The sequence below is a fragment of the Lepisma saccharinum genome, chromosome 20 (assembly GCF_977018435.1).
Source record: "Lepisma saccharinum chromosome 20, izLepSacc3.1, whole genome shotgun sequence".
Lineage (NCBI taxonomy): Eukaryota > Metazoa > Arthropoda > Insecta > Zygentoma > Lepismatidae > Lepisma > Lepisma saccharinum.
This window is the reverse complement of record NC_139248.1, coordinates 22136915-22158085: the sequence shown is the minus strand read 5'-3', so window position 1 is coordinate 22158085 and position 21171 is coordinate 22136915. Positions and strand designations below refer to the sequence as shown.

The following is a 21171-nucleotide window of genomic DNA, read 5'->3' as shown; positions in this document are numbered from 1 at the left end:
TACCTTTTCCAAAATTGGTGTTATCACGTATTCACGAAAGTTTTGTCACTTTTAAATTTACAATACATGTATCTAGCAAACTTAAAGAAACAAACTTTTGACTTTAACAGACTGCAGTTGCTATAAAGTGGCATATATTTGGTGCAGAACCTGAGAACATGATCCAGTTCAAGCCACATAACTTTTCATTAATATATATGTTTTAATTACTGAGAAACTTAGTACTCACAGTTTCCTCGAAGCTGTTTTTAGTTTGTTCTATTAATTTCAGTGACCACTGCCACCATCCTTGTTGGAACTTGTTGCTTGGCACGTTTCTGTTGTTTTTGTTCCTCGATTGCCACTAGGTGTGCTGTGTGCCTATCTGCCTTCGTTTTTGTCATCTTGACTTTCACCGGTGTTAGTTGCTGCAGCAGGGAGATCCACATGTGGTGCTTGTCCACTATGGATGTTTAGTTTGGATTGATTTTTAGTGTCTATGAGTGTGTGTGCTTTGTGTTTGATGTGCACTTTTCTATTTTATAGCTGTTGTGTTTTGATATGTTTTGCAAGTTCGGTGGTGTGTTGGTTTTTTTTTCATGTTAGGTTAATACTTATTCTCAAAAATATTTAAAAATACAAAACTTCTTGTACTTACGTTTAGGTGAGTATCTATTTTTTCGAACGATGTTTCGGGAAACTACTGTTCCCTTTCTCGGGTTCTTTCTTTAGGCTATCTGAAATACTCCATAGCCACATCAAATCTCTTCATAAGCCAGGGAAAAGTGACTTTGCTGAAGGAAGAATTTGGAAAATTTGCTAAAAGTATTAAAACTCCCATCCCCATGACTGTTTAAAACCACAAAAATAAAAAAAACTTTCTCAGTCTAAAAGAACCATTTCAAGTTAGAAAGATAAAAAGGTGCACTCCATTTCACTTCCCCGTATTGACTTCAGGATGACTCCTCACTGAGTGCAGGAAGTTGTCCGCATGCCGTTTCCCCCCTCACACACTTCCCCTATATTTCCCCTTCCCGCTTACGTCACATCGAATTCAAAGTCGCGTATTTCTTCAGCCTCGCGAATTACATCTGGGGTAACATGGAAACCTATTTTCTTGTATTCGCGCTTTTCCCATTTTTTAAACATCCCTATCCAAATCTCATATACATTTCCATCATCTCTGTTCAATTTATTATCCCTACCCTTGCAAATGTAGGAAGCCTCCTAATTGGTTATTTTCCTCCTGAACCACCTCTCGTTTTTTAATTGCTGTTGAATTCTCTCGTTCATTGATCTGATTGGCCTGCCGATGTAATGTGCCTTGCACTCACACTTTGCATCATAGACACCTGGGTTGTCAGGGGGGGGGGGGGTTGTTGTTTTAGTTTGTCAGCTATTTTGGCAGTTGGTTTGTGCGCTACTTGGATGTTGAAGGGGGGGGGGAAGGGCTTCGAAACGCGGCGAGGATGTGAAAGCATGGTAAGAAAAGGCGAACAATTTATTCTTGTCGTCGGGAGTTGGTTGTGGTTGTCTGACCTGAATTTCTGCTTTACTGCACCACTTGGAGAGTTGAGATGCTTTAGAGCTAGTTCAGTGATGGTTGCTATCTCGTCCCTTATATATTGTAACAATCCAGAAGTGTCCATGACTGTACTACCTGTGTGCCATAAGTAGTCCTAGAACCAGACCGCTTAAAATAGAGTGGTGTGGTTTCATCCAGAGGGATTCAATTTCACCTGTGCCATTCAATTCTACATTGACTATAAATATAAGTAGTGTTACTTTTTTAATAATTTGAGATTGTTATTTGTTGAACGTGTCTCATAAATCTTCTGTGATCAAATATCCCCCTCCCTTTTCCTTAAAATTATTTTCATTATTCATCCTTGTTGCAAATATCTTAATGATACAGAAAAAATCATGGTAAAATTTGTGCATTAGCAAAAATTTGCAAATAAATTATAAAAATGCATAATTTTAATTTTTATCAAAATAATTTGCGTGCATGATTTTTTTCAGATCCCTTGCTAACCATGTAAGATTCATAATCCAAGTGGTTTTTCCTTCCAGAATGTATAAACCCGAGAGAGAGATAGGAATTTCCTGAATAGTAAGGGATAAAGGGAGTGCAATATCAATTTATTGTCTGCTCAAGATGAGGATTTTTCTAGGTTCATTGTTTATGTAATTATAAGATTAATAGAATGAGCTTCCACCACACACACCTTCTTAAAATTCAACATTTCAGCTTGCAAATCACTTGGATTATGATTGGGTGGTAAGGTTTAGAATTATTGGTGAGTTTTCGTAGTTCCATGTGCAACAGAAAGGGGTTGAAAATCAGTTACCTTGTACCACTTCTATCTCCTTTCCCTTGAGACACCATATTTGTTCCCAAATTCTTTCTGTAGTACACCTTTGTAACTGCAGTGTTGCATCTAAGGCTGTCTGTCTTCTGTTTTGCTCATATATATGCTGAGTGCCCCTTCACAGCCTCAGCTTTTAACAGATAAGGAGATTTTAGCCCTCCATGGTACATGATTTTAGCCATGGTAAGTGGTGGGCCCCATATAATGTGTTGTGTGCAAATAGCCTAAGTGCTGATGCACCCAAAACTTTGTTTTAATCAACCAAACAAACTCTTCTGTAATTAATTTCAAAGCTTAATATCTCCTTCCATATTTGGAACAAAGATGATAATTTATTAAAATCATGCATCACAAAATATTCTTATTTTTAAAAAATCTTTCTTCCCCAACAACTTGAAAATTTTTCTTGGCCTAAAGTATGTATTGAAGCGCTTTCTTTAAAAATTACATGAAAATTTGGCTGAAAAAGTTTTTTTTACAAAAATGGAATTTCACCTCCCTCTTATTCAGAATTCAACAGTTGTCCATCTGTCATTTTGATTATTTTCAAACGTCTCGAATAGGAGATTATGTGGTCTAGTAGGGCATCTGACTGCCATGTGCAGACCTGGGTTCAATTCCCAGGGTGTGATCTATGGTTAAATTTTGGTAGCCGGGGCAACCATGGGGTGCATGGTGCTGATCACATCACTTCCAGAATTGCTGAGATCGAAGATTGTGTGAGGAGGCCCTACCCCCTTATGGCATGATGCAAAATGCATGGGCAACTTTACCTTACCTCCATGAATAATTTTGAACTTTAGTAGTACATAATATGACTTTTAATATCTGAACAGAAACGTTTTTATATTACTATATTTATATCAGTCCCCTCCCACAAAAATTGTAAACATTTTCTACTACCTGAATCTTTTTTCTTGGAGTACTTTTAATAATATACCATAACAACACTGAAAGAAATTCAATAGGTGAAAATAATTAGTCAAAATTGAATGTGTCATTTTGATGTCATAAAACCCAAAACTGCTCAAAATCATAATGTATTAGATTTGTAGTTCGATACTTGGTAGATGGAAATTGCACAGTGGTTTTAAAAATCCAAGGCAATATGTCTTGTCTTAATTGCATGCCATTTGATGCACTATCAGTAGGGACCTTGATTTTTGCAAACGCAATAACACCAAAAAATGTTTGTGTGTGTGTGTGTGTGTATAGTGACATGTTCTAAACACATTTCTCTTACATTCGAAATTGCAAATTTGGCAGAAAATGCAAATTGTGGACTTTTTGGTCCAAGGTCCCTAACTATGAGTCTTGGTAAATTTTATAATAGTAACATGCACATGTAGTGTTAGAGCTCTGGTAATAAAACAACAACTTGTATTGTTAAAAGGTTTCTATTCATCAAATATTAAAGTTCAGAACACAGTTTACAATTAAATCTCTCTCAGCATCATACATATTTGATAACATTACCATTTACATTTAGCCTTTATCACTCATAATGTACAAAATTGAAAGGCACTTTTCATTTATTTGTAACACATTAAAATTGATCTTGCTTTAACTGTTGCAATAGACTCACTTTTTAAGAGACTTTAAGAATGAAAATAGTTTTAGAAAGTAAATTTGGTGCGGTACATTAGACTAACTTCTGTTTTCTACCATAAATTTCTCTCTTGTATCATGCAATATTTAATAATGTTTGTATTTGTAGAATATCTGACATTCAAATGTCAATAATCCAAAGAAATACTAATTTAGATTTTTTTAAATATATATTATGAATAGGCAAAAATTGTTTAATGCTCCTCATACATATAACATAATTAGTTTGTATTGTACTAATTGGGCTGTTCAAAGTTAAAATGCCTGTAAGTTCATCGTACAGCAACATTTTTTCTTATTTCTCATGTAGATTTTCAACATTTTTATTCAAATTGGAAGTATTTAATTGTCATGTCTGCCTACTTTAGTTACTTTGCAGTTTATCATGAAAACATAAGTTAGTCTGTCACCCGAGCAAAAACAAATTTCATAAGATATAAATTTAAAGCAAGAACATTGTTAATCTGATATACAGGGTGAGGTCCAAATCAGGTTGCATAGGTAAATGGCCACCACAGTTGCCAGACCTAATACCCTTGGATTTTTACTGGTGGGGACACGCAAAGGTCACTAAATTAAGAACCTGGACCAGCCCACCACACTGGGGAAGTCTTATGCAACTGGAAGCATTGAATTGAACCATGTCGTCAAGCAGATGGTGCACGTATTGAACATGCACTGTAACTATAACCATTACATATCGATCATGTGCATGTTTGCATTTACGTGTTTGTTTTCCATTGTAACCTGACTTTTGCTCCACCCTGTATTTTTGTATTCGATGCTTGTAGAAAAATAACATCTACATGATCAGGAACAAGGATAGGTTTCTTTAGTAAAAAATATAATATTGTATATGGCCTTTCTAAATAACAATGCGTAATAAGAAATGAAATTTTTCATTCTACACAAAAAATAACTCTTGGGTTAGTCATTTAACATCTCGCATATGTAGCACACGCACTCTTATAAACGTAAGGTTTTCTTATCCGGAAAATAAAAAGTTCCTTTACAGATTTCAGTGAGTATATGTTGAACCACGCACACGAACACATTCAAGACTCAAATCACTCTTAAATATTAAAAAAAATCCATTACTCAGTCACACGCAATAGCAGCAATGTTTATAAAAATAAGAAAAAGGCTGCTGAATTGAAGATAGAAACTGCCACAAACAAGTTGTCTTGTTTTCCTTTGAAAAAGATATAAAAATCACTTGTTCAATGCACTTGTCTTAAAAGCTTCAGAAAACTGAAGTAAAAATATAATAAAAAAAGATGCATTGCAAACCCTTAGCCAAACTCCATTATTCCCCCAAGACTGATTTTTCTTTTCAGAAGACAGAAAACAATGTCCCTATTGGTTCAGATATATTCCACATGGAAAGAAATTGAGTCCCAACGTTTGTTTGGCTGTAAATATCGTTTTAACTTATGTACTCGTCTTAAGAACTGTAGTTGAACTGCTGGGGTTTTTTCTTCATGAGGTTATAGCACCACCTGAATGTTTTCCCTTTGAGCATTTGAGATGAAGAAATTCTTCTTTTCCCTAAGAATCCGTTCTCTCTCACTGTCCTTCACTATCACTGTCGCTTTTATCTGGTGAAAAAAAAAGTCATATTAGACATACATTACATATGTTTCAGAAGCTTGGTTAGTTACAGTTTAAAATTTTAATAGTTTAGAAAAAAATTACTGTACATTTTATTTCAAGCAGTGTGTTTACAATTGCATTATCCACGAAAATTCTTTGCTTCTAAAATGAATTTTTTAGAGGTTAGTGAATACAGGTGGTGACATGGCAAATTGAATATAACTAAGTGTTTGGATCTACTAGGTTGCCAGGTTCAGAGCAAAAATACAGGCTGTATCATAATAGAGTGAACAACTTATCAGGTTTTCATAATTGGGAAAAGAGACACGTGGTAGTATAAATATGGAGAAACTAGTACTCACTTTTATCCATGAAGCTGTTTTTCTTTTTCGATTAATTTCAGTGGCCACTGCAACCATCCTCGTTGGAACTTACTGTACAGCAACAATCAGTACAGCAGGTTCCAACGAGGATGGTGGCAGTGGCCACTGAAATTAATCAAAAGAGAAAATACAGCTTCGCAGATAAAAGTGAGTACTAGTTTCTCCGTTTTTTGTTTTCATGCACAAGATGTTTGTAAACACTGTCATTGTGGTGCTGGTGTAGTGTTATAGCAACTTTCACAGGTCCCCAGACCATATACCCTAGTCTTCTGTATTTGGGTCTATGTGCCACCTATGCCACAGAATGTGCAACACCTACTATGCTTTGGTAGATGAGGAGTTCTTGGGAAAAGTGTGGCAAGAACTAATTTTAGTTTTGCATAATGGGAGGAATCCACATTGAACATTTGTAACCATTGGTATGTAGACATTCATAGAAACCTGAAAGTGTTACGTAACATCATTGTTGTATTCCATATAGTTTAATCAAAATAAATTCTTAAAGCTGGTTACTCTATTATGATACACCCTGTACATCTGGTTTGAGGTGTTACTAGTTATTTTTGGGTGGGGCGTAAATTTGTGTGGCAGTGTGGATCTGGAGAGTAGGCTAGGTGTTGAGAACAGGACACATTTTGAAAGGTGCATTTACAAGGAAATGGATCTTCCATTTTCTTTTCTCATAATGCCTTATGCTCCGTATCCTTTTAATTTCAGGTTGTTTGTTTTAGCTGCTTTCCGAGTGGGTCGGGCCAGATTGGTGGATAGGTACTACAGCCCTTGATTGATGTTGGAGCAGTTGTTGTTCTGTGTGAATATTGTTACCTATCATCAGTGTCAACAGTATGTATTTCTACTAGGGATGGGACTAATTAATCGGTACTCTTATCGGTAGCAAATATAGGCATGTATCGGTAAAATTACCGATTAATTTACTGATCCAATATATTGATAAATATCTTATAATTTAGTGCAAAATTCTGCCATTTTGTTGTAATTTTTATGGATAATCTCCATGCCCTTCTTTCTAAAAAAAAGTAAATCTCTAAATATGAACTTCTTTTGCACTGCAGTCACTTTGAAATACACATTTATTAAGGATATCAATGAACATTTCAGGTTCTTAAGGACCATGTCTAATATTATATTGGATCGGTAGAATATCAGTTATCGGTATCAGTAAATTTGATATCAGTACTTCATCAGTATCGGCCCATTCCTAGTATATATGTAAAATTACTGATCCAATATTCCTAAAAATATCTCAAAATTCTGCCATTTTGTTATAATTTTTATGGATAATCTTCATGCCCTACTTTTTAAAAAAGTAAATGTCTAAATATGCAACTTCTTTTTCACTGCAGTCATCTGGAAACAAAACCTTAATTAAGAAGGTCAATGAATCATTCAGGTTCTTCAAGGACCATTTGGAATTTTCTATCTGATCGATAGAATACTGGTTATCGGTATTGATAAATTTTATATCAGTACTTTATCGGTATCGGTCAAAGTTTCATATCAGCCCATACCTAATTTCTACACCGAAGCTGTCATTGGGTACAGCTTGCATGTTTTGAACAAGTGTTCTCAGGTTAAATCGGCATTAGCATCCAAGGTTTTTTGCACATACATTTTATCATCATTAATTAAATATTGGAAATATTAAAGTTTCAAACACATAGAACTTGAAGAAATTATATGCTCTGTTGCCAAAGGCAGTATAGAAATCATTTTCGTGCCCTGGTGGCAGTTATCAATATTCACACAGGACAATGATGCCAATAGGGCTCAGAAACATCTTCATCTTGAAACAAAATATCTAATGCAGAATGCAGTAAACTAATGTGTATCTATCTAAGGACACATCACACTCAGAAAGATAAGAATACAAATAAACTACCTGAATATAGTGGGACAGGAAGCATAAGGTATTGTGAGAAAAGGAAAACTATAGTATATTCAAACACTAGCCTTACTATCAACACATTAAGTGAATGTGAGCAGGAAGTTGAAGAATGAGATCTTAAAAGGAGTGGAAAGAAGAATACGAAAGTAGCATTTGGGAGAAAAATAATCTATGAACCAGTGTTATCCAGTTTGCAAAAGCTTGAACCATCCCTTTGCATCTAAATACAGGCACATCACTATTACATGTTAGATTTCAGATCACCATTGTTAAGGAAATTGCAGTCCTTTTTTTTTTTCCATTTGTGAATACATATAAGGGTCTATTGACATGTTAGTATTATATATACAAACATTCCACCTAAACAGAAAATGTCAAAAATAAATGCTTCAATACTTTATAGCCAACTTTAAAATACGCTTTGAATATTTAAACTGCCAAAGGTCGAACAAGGAAGGCACATTCTGTAAACATATTTGATAGGGAGGAAGGGGGACTAAGGGTTTCACTGCTGAACCTGCTGTTATGGTAAGTCAAGCGCCCAAAGCAAGGTAGGCTGAAACATATTAGGTTATTCCATATAATGTATCTTACCAACTCAAATGCAGTGAAGATTTCTGGGAGACAAGTTTACTGTAGGTTCAGAGGTCATAGAGGAGAATCCCCATCTGCAAGATGAAAAAACAATTGTGCAAGGAGAGAAAAAAAGAACATTTTTCTTCTAGTGTAGAGAAATTATGATGACACCTATCCAAGATTAGCATGAAAAGCAACGCAACCAGTCTGCCTCGGAAGAGAGAAGAACGAAACACACAGGAAGGTAAATCTCATTACAATGAAAAATACAATAACTAAATGAACACAGCTCAAACTACCCTGAATGACTATCAGACCTTCCCAACACTATGGAGATTGAACCCTGTTTCGTTATTATGTATCTTTGTCTATAGTGCCCCCATGGTTATCACCAGGGAATGGGTTTATATGTAAATACATATTTATGTATGAAGATGAAATCAGTTGTATATCTTTGTGCATCATGGCATGTAGACTCGAAAAATTAAGTTTTTATTTTCCATATTTGTACATATTTCAGTTATTTTTACATGTTATTTCCATATTTCAGAACATTTCTCAACATATACTCCATATTCTCACAATAACTATATGCCCCCATGTGACCGAAAGAGTTGGATGAATTTCTTGTGTAACTGACAAAATGTGTTTAAAGTTGGCATTAAACAAATAAAAGTTAAGACCTTTTTACACCCTTCAGTAGCATTAATTACAAGTTTTCTGTCATCCAAACAATAAAATATATATATACTTCCCAACTGTTTGCTTTTGCTATTGTAAACACGGGGTGTAAGGGGTGACCTTCCACGTAGTACACCCAAATGTCAACCTCACTTCCACGTTAGTGCACCCTGGACTGAAGACTAACGAGGCTCTGGCGACTGGCCCCATGGTCAGTATAATTTTGTTTGTATTGTCCTGTTCTTTTGTCCTTATGTGTGCTGAGTGCCCCTTTGCGGCCTCAGCTTTTAACAGAGGTCAGAACATTTTGAATTTTTTAGTTATGCGACCTTAGAGTTGTTGTTTGTAACGGTAAGGGGCTGGCCCCCGTATAATGTGACGGGAGCAAAATAGCCTAAGTGCTGACGCTCCCAAAAATTTTAAATTCAACTCAACTCAACTATTGTAAACACTTGAAACTCCTGTTTATTTACAATTGTTGCCAACAATAGAGAGTGAGGGCTCAAGCATTGCCTCCTGATTGTTAGAAATGCTATTTTGGCAACATTGGAAAAAAGTCCCAAGTTGAGCAGCCCATTGCTAACCTCCACCCTCGCCACTAGTTGCACACCCAACAGCAGCGCCAGAAGCAACTATTTTGTTGCACACATACGGGATTCGCTTCGGATTTCTCTTCAATATAGTCACGTTAATAGTTACAATGTAGATACTATATTTTATGTAGCTCATGTGGTGTCTTATATTATTAAAAAGATAAACTCCATATTTTGGTGAAAATAAGTAAATATGTATGTATTTACATATTTAACACATTTTTACTACATATAAATCCATTCCTGGTTATCACTCTTGCCTTCCCTAAGCCCCCGGTTTACTTCCTGTATTAACCTAACCTCACAAAGACAGCTGTGATGAAACAGACTAAGAACAGACAATGAAAATATTTTGAAACCATGACCTCTACGCTACGCCATAGCTTGTATCCCTCTTGAAAGAAATCCTGGCCAGTCAGTTTTTTATCTTCCTACATACACTAATTTACAGGAAATGTTTCTCCTCTAAGCAGAACAACCTGCATAAATCGTTTACTTTTTTTCTACCACTTTTAGCTATTATTTTCCTGTAGTTTACGGTTATTACAAGCATAAGAAAACAGTTTTTCTTTGTGACGTTTCAGGAGAACACACGCTCCTTTCATCAGACATTTATTTTCATTTTGACTAAAGATACAGTTATAACAATGGTTAGTAATTTTTTAAACAAAAATAATCCGTTATATAATGGATGTTGTCAATGTTACATTGTTGTAATATAGCAACTTAACTGTGAGAAAAGCAGTCCGTTTTATTTTTTTCAGATTTTTTTTCTTTTAAATTATAAATCCCAAATATCATCAGGTAATTCAAATTCATCATTGTTTTCACAAAGTCTCTTAATGTTTTCTGTTACATTAAATTTTAAAGATGGTGGCTTACTCCATTTTTGAAAAAGAAAACTCCATACTGGATCTATGTTACATTTTCATTATTTAATTTATTCCAGTGTTCTTCTGCAATGAACGAAGCTTCCCAGACATTCATATCTATGTTTCCCGTTACCCTTTTTATAACACTTCTCTTTTTAATCAAATGCTTCTCTTCGATGATATGAGTTTACAAACCTGTTCTTGGGTTTAGATTTATAATGTCCAAATCGTGTTCGTGCCATCTTATTGCCATTTTCCTTGCTGTTTGTCCTACATAATCCTTTGGACATGAACAACTTATATTATAAATTCCTGTGGTTTCCACATCTGGTAGAGAGTTTCTCATTTTGAATATATAATATAAGTTGTTCATGTTCAAAGGATTATGTGGGACAAACAGCAAGGAAAATGGCAATAAGATGGCACGAACACGATTTGGACATTATAAATCTAAACCCAAGAACAGGTTTGTAAACTCATATCATCGAAGAGAAGCATTTGATTAAAAAGAGAAGGGTTTTAAAAAGATTGACGGGAAACACAGAGTTGAATGTCTGGGAAGCTTCGTTCATTGCAGAAGAACACTGGAATAAATTAAATAATGAAAATGGTAACATAGATCCAGTATGGATTTTTCTTTTTCACAAATGGAGTAAGCGACCATCTTTAAAATTTAATGTAACAGAAAACATTAAGAGACTTTGTGAAAACAATGATGAATTTGAATTACCTGATGATATTTGAGATTCATAATTTAAAAAAAAAATAGAATGGACTGCTTTTTTCACAGTTAAGTTGCTATATTACAACAATGTAACATTAACAACATCCATTATATAACGGATTATTATTGTTTAAAAAATTACTAACCATTGTTATAACTGTATCTTTAGTCAAAATGAAAATAAATGTCTGATGAAAGGAGCGTGTGTTCTGAAACATCACAAAGAAAAACTGTTTTCTTATGCTTGCAATAACCGTAAACTACAGGAAAATAATTCTATAAGGCAAGCAATGCGTACATACAAGAAAAACCACTTTTAGCTAATGACGATGATAAGAATGAGTGATGATTAGGGCCCGGATAATTATGAAGTTTGCCTATGCATATTTTAAACTTTTTTGATAAATGCATATATGAATCTATATACATAAACTTGTTGCATATTGTAGAGCCAACAAACATTACTAAAATTGTATTTTTTATCTGTGCATTGGGTTTGTTGTCTTCTTAATAAGAGAGGAATGACAACAATGGAATGGACCTTCTATAGATAAACTTGTGTCAGATACTGTTGTCTTAAAATATTGTCCAATTGTATCTTGTGAAGTAGAGCATGTTTTTTTTCCGGAGTATAAAAATATTCTTGGTGAAAACAGGGAGTTCCAAGTTTGAAAATTTGCGATATCATATTGTAATCAAGATCTGTAAGGAATGCAATTTTTCTTTCATTTATAAAACAGCAGCGCAAATTTGAAGTAACTGAAAGAAAACATTTAAAAAAAGAGGTAAAGTGATTTTCTAATGTGCATATTTATTATATTTTTAGTGAATACTTGTATGCATATTTTAGGTATTTTAATCACAACTATCCAGGGCCTAGTGAAGATGTAATGAAATTGATGAAGGTACACTCAAAAAACTCCCATGGTGGGATTTGAACCCAGGTACTCTAAGATCATATGTACACCACTTAATGTGCTTTGGCAGCAATCAATATGAAGATAACTATAATACAGCAACAAAATCAAGAAAGATAAGCAATGGAAGCAGTAGGAGCTTGAAACAAATGATACATGTTGAAGACAAATTGCATTACTGCCAAAAAACAAGATAAAAGCATTATAAGCAACACAGCACAAGACAAAGCCTCAAAAACCTATAAATCTTCCACAGTACTTGAAGAAAACCGGTTTTCTTGAAATGTTGATAGCCTTTTGAGGCTTTTTCTTCTTGTGTTGCATTGCTGTCAATGTTTTCATCGTAAAAAGAAAAAAGGGCCACTGCAAGCAGGAAACACAAACATGGCATCACCTAACATTGTGTAAATTCACAATCTTTGGGTGTATTCCATAAAAAGGCACAAGAACGCACAATAAAACAAAAGCATCAACATTGTACAGAGAAGGTAGTGGTCAGAATAGAGAAATACTTGACTGACTTGTTAAAAATAAAATTTGGGATAGCATAGACTAGTACTAAAGACAATTCTTGAATTAGTTGCCTCATTTGGAGGTAGATGGCATTGCTGTTCACATTGAGTGGTCAAATTGAAAGATAGTTACATTATTCTTGCAATTACCAAGAGGTAATAAAGATTATTGGGGCGTGCTTCGTATTGCGAGCACTGGAATGTGCAGAGCTTTCCGATGGTGTTGTGCTGTCGCCTTGTAATCAAGGGGTTCTGGGTTTGATACCCAGTAGACACACACACAGTGGTTCGGATCCCACTTTAAACTGAAGTCGAGTCCTCATTAGCCTATCTGCACGTAAAGTCGATTAAAAAACAAAACTGAAGAGAAATTTTGTAGCTGTGTTTGCAACCACCACTGGCGTACACTTTCCTGGTTGTTTGAAATTGGAGTTAACCTATTTCTCCGTGATACACAATGTAGAAACACCCAACAATAGCTGACAGGAACCACAACATGCATAAAGCCACATGCTGGAGAGAAAAAAACTAGAAAGATGGAGTTGTTTGTTAGAAGTGTTCTACTGAAACAGCCTCCCAAATGCCATCAGGAAAGAGAATTGTTTTGGCTGCCAAACAAACCTTTCTTTCCTGGGTAGGCATGCCGTTTTAATCGATCATACAAGTCCTCCTTGTTTCCATAAATGCTGGCATTTGACCGTGCTAAACTGTTCATCTTCCCATTATGCAGAGACTCTGAAATGGACAACCACAGATTATCCCATATCCTTAACTATCCTAATCTATCATTCAAAAACTGCCAGGTACCACATGTAGGCAGTAGTTTTCTTTTTGGTGCTGTTAAATCTTTCCATTGATAAAAAGGCACATTGTGTGGACATTGTGAAGACTTTGAAACTAGTTTAAAGGTGAGCAGGTAAATCAACCAATTTCTGACCTTTCACAATGTCCATGCAATAATACTCCATATGTGACAAGTATCGTCACATCGTGTTTTATCAAAACACCATGATTCTAATTTTTGGTACGGGAAATAACTAATGTCACATAAATGGTTAAAAGGTAAATCCTGCGATTGCCATATTAAAAATAATACCCTGATTCTACCATTATGTTCTTGCTGAAGAATAAATGCACAGTATTCAAAAGATGAAAGTCGTAGCACTACTTCAGAGGTTTCTGTCAAAATGTATGCAGAAATGCAGTGTGCAGGCTTTTATATCCGTTAAATGTGCAGTGCATGTGGCATATTTACATACAGACATGTACATACATACAAATTAGGGCTGAACTGATGAAAATATATGCAAGCCTATTTTTTCTTTTCCAAATATTTGTGTGTGTGAAAACGCGATTTTTAAAATAGTGTTGTTCATTTTTTACTATGTAAGTTGGGTGCAAAACTGATGAAAATTATGTATTTTGCATTTTATATTTTGAATAAATAATGCAGTTTGTGATCGTGGTTTAAGAGCAAAGCTGTAGCATTTTAAAAGGAGCGGAGAATGCACAATGACATTCTGATATCGAATGATGTAAGTTAATCATATGTTATCAATTTTTGAGCCATGCCTAGCAGAACTACAAAAGTTAACACAATTTTATTTAACAAAAAGACTCATTGTGCATAAATTGCAGATTCATTGTTCTGGGCAATCTGGATGTGACCATCCTAATTCACTACCTTCTTAAAGAGTTTCACAGCAGTGTTCGAAACTGGACCAAAGTTGAAAACCTAGTCACCAAATTATACCTCCCATCAATAAAGAGAAAATACTAATGCATGAAAGGCATAAATATTATTTTTCACTTTGGTGGTGATTAAAAATTATAATAAATAAAGTTAAAACCATCTGCAGTTTTTTTAAAAAAGAAAAAAAAACCTAGCAGTTAATCAACCACTTCATCAAAAAATGATGTCATTAAGAAAAAAAGGTTATTAGAAGCTGTACTGTAGATAAATTGTTTTTGTGTTGTGTTTACCAATTTCAGAAGGCTTCACTGAGTCCAATGCAAATTGTATGACATGGCAAAATCACTCTAAAATTGAAGATGGCACATTTTACATTGTAACTAAAAAATTACTAAAATGTCACTATGTTTTACACCCGAGACCTTCAAACATAATATATTTTAATGCCTACTAAATCATTCAATCATGTGTGACAAGCACAATATCTTACATGAAAATAAATTTAATATGAGTGGGAATTTGTAACAAATATTATTGTTATTTTTTTCTTTTTTTCCTTTACAAAAAGTCCAGACTTTAGTAATGACTTGAACACGTGTGTCAAGTAAGAAATTAGTGAAGTGCTGTGTCCATTGAACACAGTCATGATTAGCCTTTCTGTGCATAACTTAGTTTCCAACTATAATGTCAATACATCAGTTTAGCCCTAATATAAAATTTATATGCAAAGATGTACAACTAATAGTAACAAATTCAAAACTATATACATATATGCATTTATGCAAGCTTGCTAAAAATTAGGTTCTCTTTTACACAGTGGCAATCAATCAAATGGAAAGGCTGATATCTATAAAAAAAGACTCCCACATAATTAAATGGTCTAACACTCTTGCCTTTGATGTTCATGGCCCTTAGTTCGATCTCTGGTGGGAGCTCTAAAATTTTGTTGCTCCAGCATTATAAGGACAATTGAAACCAATATTAGTCGTAAACTGCAGCAATGGGTTGATCGTGAGTTACTCAGTAAAAACTGGCACATAGTGGTCCTCCATTGGCTGTTGAGCCATAGACTTTTTTGTTAAGATACCTATCAAGGATTAATTGCCAATAGTGCAAATGATATTGAAGATAGAACCGAGATGTTCTTAAAATGTCATTCATCAAAAGAACCAATGTCAGCCACACAGTAAGAAAGAATTCAATTTCTCCAAAGGAACGTAAATACAGATTTACGGTTATTTTAATTTTTGACATTATATGCACATTACATTATATCTTGACTGACAAAAAAAAATCATGCAGGAATTCATGTCTGGCTATCCTGAAGAAATTTTTAGAGATTTTCATCTCGCAAAAACAAAAAATGAAAGTGCTCAACAATAATAACACATTAAAAAAATGAAGATATTGACAAGGTCTACTTACCTTTCATGTATGTTTCGTTGTAGAAATTTGGCATCTCCCAACCATCTTCTTCGTCATCGTAGTAGTGAGCATACGTCGAATGGTGTGATGGAGCTATAGACTCTGCATAAGGTGCAGGTGCTCCATAGTAGAAGTTCACCTGAGAGCCATTCTGCTCACTAGCTTGGGTCAGGATTTTCTTTGGTTCCTTTTTACGGGCTGCCCTGTAATGCAAACGGCACGTTACCCTTTAATTCATATGTGCACATAGAAAACATGTGTGTATTAGTGTGTATTATTTATTTTTACATTGCTTTTCTGCAACTTTCAGTTCATCAGGACGAGGAGGGTGAATGGTTATACCTACAAAGCAACACCCATGTCTAAACCAAGATTCGAACCTAGAACGTTTGGTCAGGAGATTGCAAGTTGGCCGTTCAATGCGCTCATTCAGCGAGGTGGCTGAAACAAACATACAAGAAGAATTTTGCACAGTCAGAAGTAAATTGCTTTTGTTATTGAATCATTAAAGTGCCCCAAATTCCAATAATTGATATTCCCTTCAGGTAGAAAAGCTAGGTAATGGTAAACATTCAACTGACAACAATGCAAGGTTGTTTTTAAGGTTATTGTGAAAGTTCCAAGAATTTCAGCATGCGAACAATGGGAAATTTCTCATGGTTTGAACCTGCATTAAGTCTATGACAAAGTGACTTCTGCTTCAAATTTGCAGATGGACACCATGAAACTACCTTCCAACGTGAGTATTCATAAAATAAAGAAAATTGGGATCCGCAAATATCAGTGGTATCGGTATTGGATAGTATCGATTGGATTTTGTTTACTGGTTTTGTTTTTGAAATTTCCTCTCCTTTTGAAAAACCGATACGATATTCCAAAAAATACAGAGAAACTCACTTTATCAGTGAAGCTGGTTTTTCTTTGTTCTCTTAATTTCAGTGGCCACTGCCACTATCCTCGTTGGAACTTGTTGTACGAGGATGGTGACAGTGGCCACTGAAATTAATACAATTACAAATGAAACAGTTTCATGGAAAAACTGAGTACTACTTTCTCTGTATTTATCTACTACCCTGTCTCTCATTTCCCATTTATGAATGATTGATATTTCAAGTTCTGAAAAATGTAATTTTGAAGAATTTGGAATACCATAGCAGTTTTTCAAAAGGAGAGGAAATTGCAAAAACTGCTTTAAAGGTTCAGATGGACAATATCCAATTTCTCTCTGGTATGAATAATCTCAGATTCACATCACCACTGTAGTACATAGTTTAGTGTACTTCCAGTACTCCAAAAATGGGGATGGATGATAAAAAAACGAAAGAATCCAAACACAATGGGCTAATTGATTGCATAGTCCAGAACTGGGATTATACAATAAAAAAGGGAAAAATGAAATAATAGTTTAAGCCTTACCTGACACATATCATCCAGACCAACAGGACGATGAGGATTATAAATATAACAGCTCCTGCGATTCCTCCAGCAATGTATGCAAACTCTGATTTGTCCGTGCAGTGTTTGCCTGTGAAGCTACCGATGCAGCGACAAGTTGGTTGGCCTCTGCTGTCCTTCACGCAAACACCTTCATTCTCACAGAAGTTTTCGCACACGTCTGTAATAAAATTATCACGATGAGCAAACATTTTTTACGCACTGACAAACTGCTATTAGTTGATGTTGCCAAAATTGTTGATAAAATACTTCTATAAATATTAGGGATGGGACTGATTAATGTGCACTCTTGGTATGGGCCGATATAACCATATCAGCATGTTGGGAAAATTGCCAATAATTTTACAAATCTGATATATCTATAAATATCTTGTAATTAGTGGAATATTTTGCCATTTTGTTATGATTTTTATTGATATAAACATATAATCTCCATGCCAGCTTTTTACAAAATACATGTCTAAATATGCAGCTTCTTTTGCCTTGCACTCATCTCTTAACATACGCTTATTAAGGGTCATTTGGAATATTATATCAGATTGGTAGAATATCAGTATTGGTAAATTTTATGTTATTACCAGATTATCGAGGAACAGATTTATATGTAGTAAAAATATGCTAAATATGAAAATACATATTTAGTTATTTTTACGGATGGGACCGATTAATCGGTACTGTATCGGTGTATTGGTAAAATTACCGATTATTTTACCGATCTGATATATCGATAAATATCTGATAATTTAGTGCAAAATTCTGCCATTTTGTTGTATTTTTTATGGATATTCTCCATGCCCTACTTTCTAAAAAAGTAAATGTCTAAATATGCAATTTCTTTTGCACTGCAGTTACCTTGAAACACACATTTATTAAGGAGGCCAATGAACCTTTCAGGTTCTTCAAGGACCATTTCTAATTTTATAGCGGATTGGTAGAATATCGATTATCGGTATCAGTAAATTTTATATCGGTATCAGTCAAAACTTCATATCGGCCAACTGGAGACAAGTTTTTCACAACTTTCGCATGGCAAATAAAACAGAATTCTCTCAATCCGTTTACTTTGTTAGTGTCCATTCCAGAACAATCTATCTGATAGACGTAAGACATCTTGAAGTTGATTTCATAAATTTTAGTTTGAAATTGTTATACAATTAACGATTTTTCAGATTAGTATATCCCCATAACACTTTGACTTAAATGTTTGAAGATGTAGATGTATTTCGAGTTGGAATATATGAAATTGCAAATTTAAACTCCGCACATTAAATTAAATATTTTAAACATGGTATATAGCATTTAATTTAATTGAATTAGAATTTTGGGATACATTGATATCATACAGACCCTTTATATTGATAATATAAAATATGTATGTGTGGGTGGTGTTAAAACATCTACTTGTACCCTTGGATTTTTGGGAAGTTTGTCTTGAAAACCTGGAATTATACTTGAATTTTATCATGGCCCTGGAGTGGCCACTCTGTTTATACATAAATATGTATTTACATGTAAATCCATTCTCTGATCATTACTTTATCAGTATTGGCCAAAATTTCATATTGATCGTCCCTAATAAATAGTATGTTAATTAAAATTCTACTATTCACCTGTTTCTGGGTGAAGACTAGTAAATTGAAGAACAGAATTTACCTGAACAAACTTCTCCAGTTCCATTATATCCAGGTTTGCATTTGCACTTCCAGTTGCCTGTCTCTGGAATGACCAAGCAGTAGGCATTGGGATCACAGAGCATCTTGCACAGGTTGCTGCAGTCTTTTTCTGAAGTCTAAAATAATGAATTTTAAGTAATTATAACATTATAACAGGTGAAGGAATGCAGTTTGGTCAATAATGACATATTACAGGGTTGCTACGATATTTTTATTATGAAATTCCCTGACATTTCCAGGTTTTCCAGTGCAAAAATGATTTTTTTCCAGACATGTTTATCATCATGATTTTTGCTTTTGAACCTTTTGTTTTTCAATTAATACATAATCCATTAATTATTATGAATATTCACTTCACAACTTATTTTTTAGCAAATTTCATTCTACACACGCAAGAGCATGTGAAAATTTAAAGAGTTAAATGTAAAATTACAATCGGCATCAAATGTATTGGGTGCTACAATCATGTGCATCTAGCCTTCAGGCTAAGGTAACAGAGGTACATTATTTCACCATAACATTTCCACAATATAGAAACAACAGAAAGAGTTCATAAACCACATACAATTTTTCATTTCTGGCGGATTTATAGTGTAGGAAATGCTGCTTCTTTGCTTACATTTATAAGTACACAGCATCTGGAGAAATTGTTGTTGCGTATAGGAATTCTATAGGAAATGCCAACAAGACTAAGATGTATAAAATAATAGACGATAACCTCATCTTCACCAACCTTTTCGATAATTATGATCATATTGTCAATGTACTTTAGTTATCAATGAGATATCTTTACAGCAAGTTTTACTTTGATATTCTTTCTAATATCTAGTATTACAAAAGTGAAAATTTATTACTGAAATTAGAATGGACCATAATTTTGCACAAGAGTGAGAATCATAAGATTGAAAGGAACAAGTTTCTAAACTGAAGCTTTTTTGGGAGTGGAATCGAATCCAGAAGTGCAAGCGAACTGCTTGTTCAGTTTCCAACTTTTTCTCTTGCAGACTCCAAAATGCATGTAAATTCCAGATGATCTGCAAAATTCCAGATGCTTAGCAACACTGTATTAGTAACTCTGATTCTAATTTTAGACTACAAGAAGTGTTAGAACTATTATTATATAAAAAGATGTATTTTGTACTAAAGAGAATAAAGAAATTTCAGTGAAATATCAGTTATGAAAAGAAATAGGAAACACTAATTTTCTAGTGCTTCCCTACTCTCTTTTTTATTCAACAATAAAAAGATAATTAGGGTTAAGACGATACCGACACTGATGTATTGTATTGGAAAGAACCAGTTGAAAATTATTTACCGATAGCTGGCGATACTTTCCCGGCATTTTGGTCTTTCACGGGCTTAACAAAAATTTCATGAGACACTCTTGCGGAGTCTAATTATCCTGGAAATTATGCAAAATTCGGACTTTTCATTTAATTTTTGCACCAGTTTTGGGTGTGAATTTTGTGATAAGATTTAATTTAATATTCTGATATATTCTCAAATGTTTTGAACCAAAAATCTTGGTAAATTTATGCTGAAATACTTACACACTAATATTGATATATATATTGAACAACTTTTAATTATTACAATTTTCAAGCATAGGTGGGAATCAGTAAGGGTATCGGTTCATTGTAGTAAGCAGTATCAACTCAGCCCAAAAGATAATGTAACTGAGAATGAAGGCCACTATTTTTTAAAAAAGAAAATATAGTTTTGAGGAGAGTTTGTTTACTTTCTTAAGATTGCTAATACACACAAATGATAAAATATGAAAGAAAAAAATAGCACTTACAGATCCTGTGCCCTCTGTGCTTGTGTTTGGTGGACAAGTAATGCAAGTTGTCTGTTGAGCATTTGGCTGGTACGTTCTCTTCGGGCATGCTATGCAGCTGTTCTGTGTACCGTTCAGATATGTTCCTGAAAAAAAATATAAGTAACCATTATAACTTGCTGCTCCACATTATTTAAACTTGATTTTAAGGAAAATATAGGGTATGACTGATTCCATTTATTTTATGTTGCACTGTTGGCTAATCGAGATGAAAGTAAAATATAGAGACAAACCAAATAATTGTAATGTTATTGAAGTGTGCAATTGTAAGCAACAGTACAATGTGATCGACCATTAAAAAAAAGTTATCCAATCATATTTTCAGCATAAAAATCCTTAATAAGCAAGCAATTACACCTCACACTAAAATGT

At 34.3% G+C, this 21171-nt stretch overlaps 1 protein-coding gene across 5 annotated transcripts in view; it reads right to left on the bottom strand.

Moving 5' to 3' along the window:
• Positions 1-3738: 3738 nt before the first annotated feature.
• The window catches only part of uif (sushi, von Willebrand factor type A, EGF and pentraxin domain-containing protein uif), a 227839-nt gene continuing 210406 nt past the window's right edge, over positions 3739-21171 (bottom strand). For 3 of the 5 annotated variants that reach the window (XM_083142169.1, XM_083142170.1, XM_083142173.1), the window contains 6 exons: positions 20761-20885; positions 18943-19078; positions 17251-17449; positions 15835-16037; positions 13338-13451; positions 3739-5557 (listed from right to left, as the gene is read on the bottom strand). In XM_083142169.1, coding sequence (XP_082998295.1) covers positions 5526-5557; positions 13338-13451; positions 15835-16037; positions 17251-17449; positions 18943-19078; positions 20761-20885 — 809 coding nt within the window. In that variant the 3' untranslated portion in view covers positions 3739-5525. Of the gene's footprint in view, positions 5558-8435; positions 8510-13337; positions 13452-15834; positions 16038-17250; positions 17450-18942; positions 19079-20760; positions 20886-21171 lie in introns of all 5 variants that reach the window. The other 2 variants (XR_014443858.1, XM_083142172.1) reach the window with 2 other exon arrangements.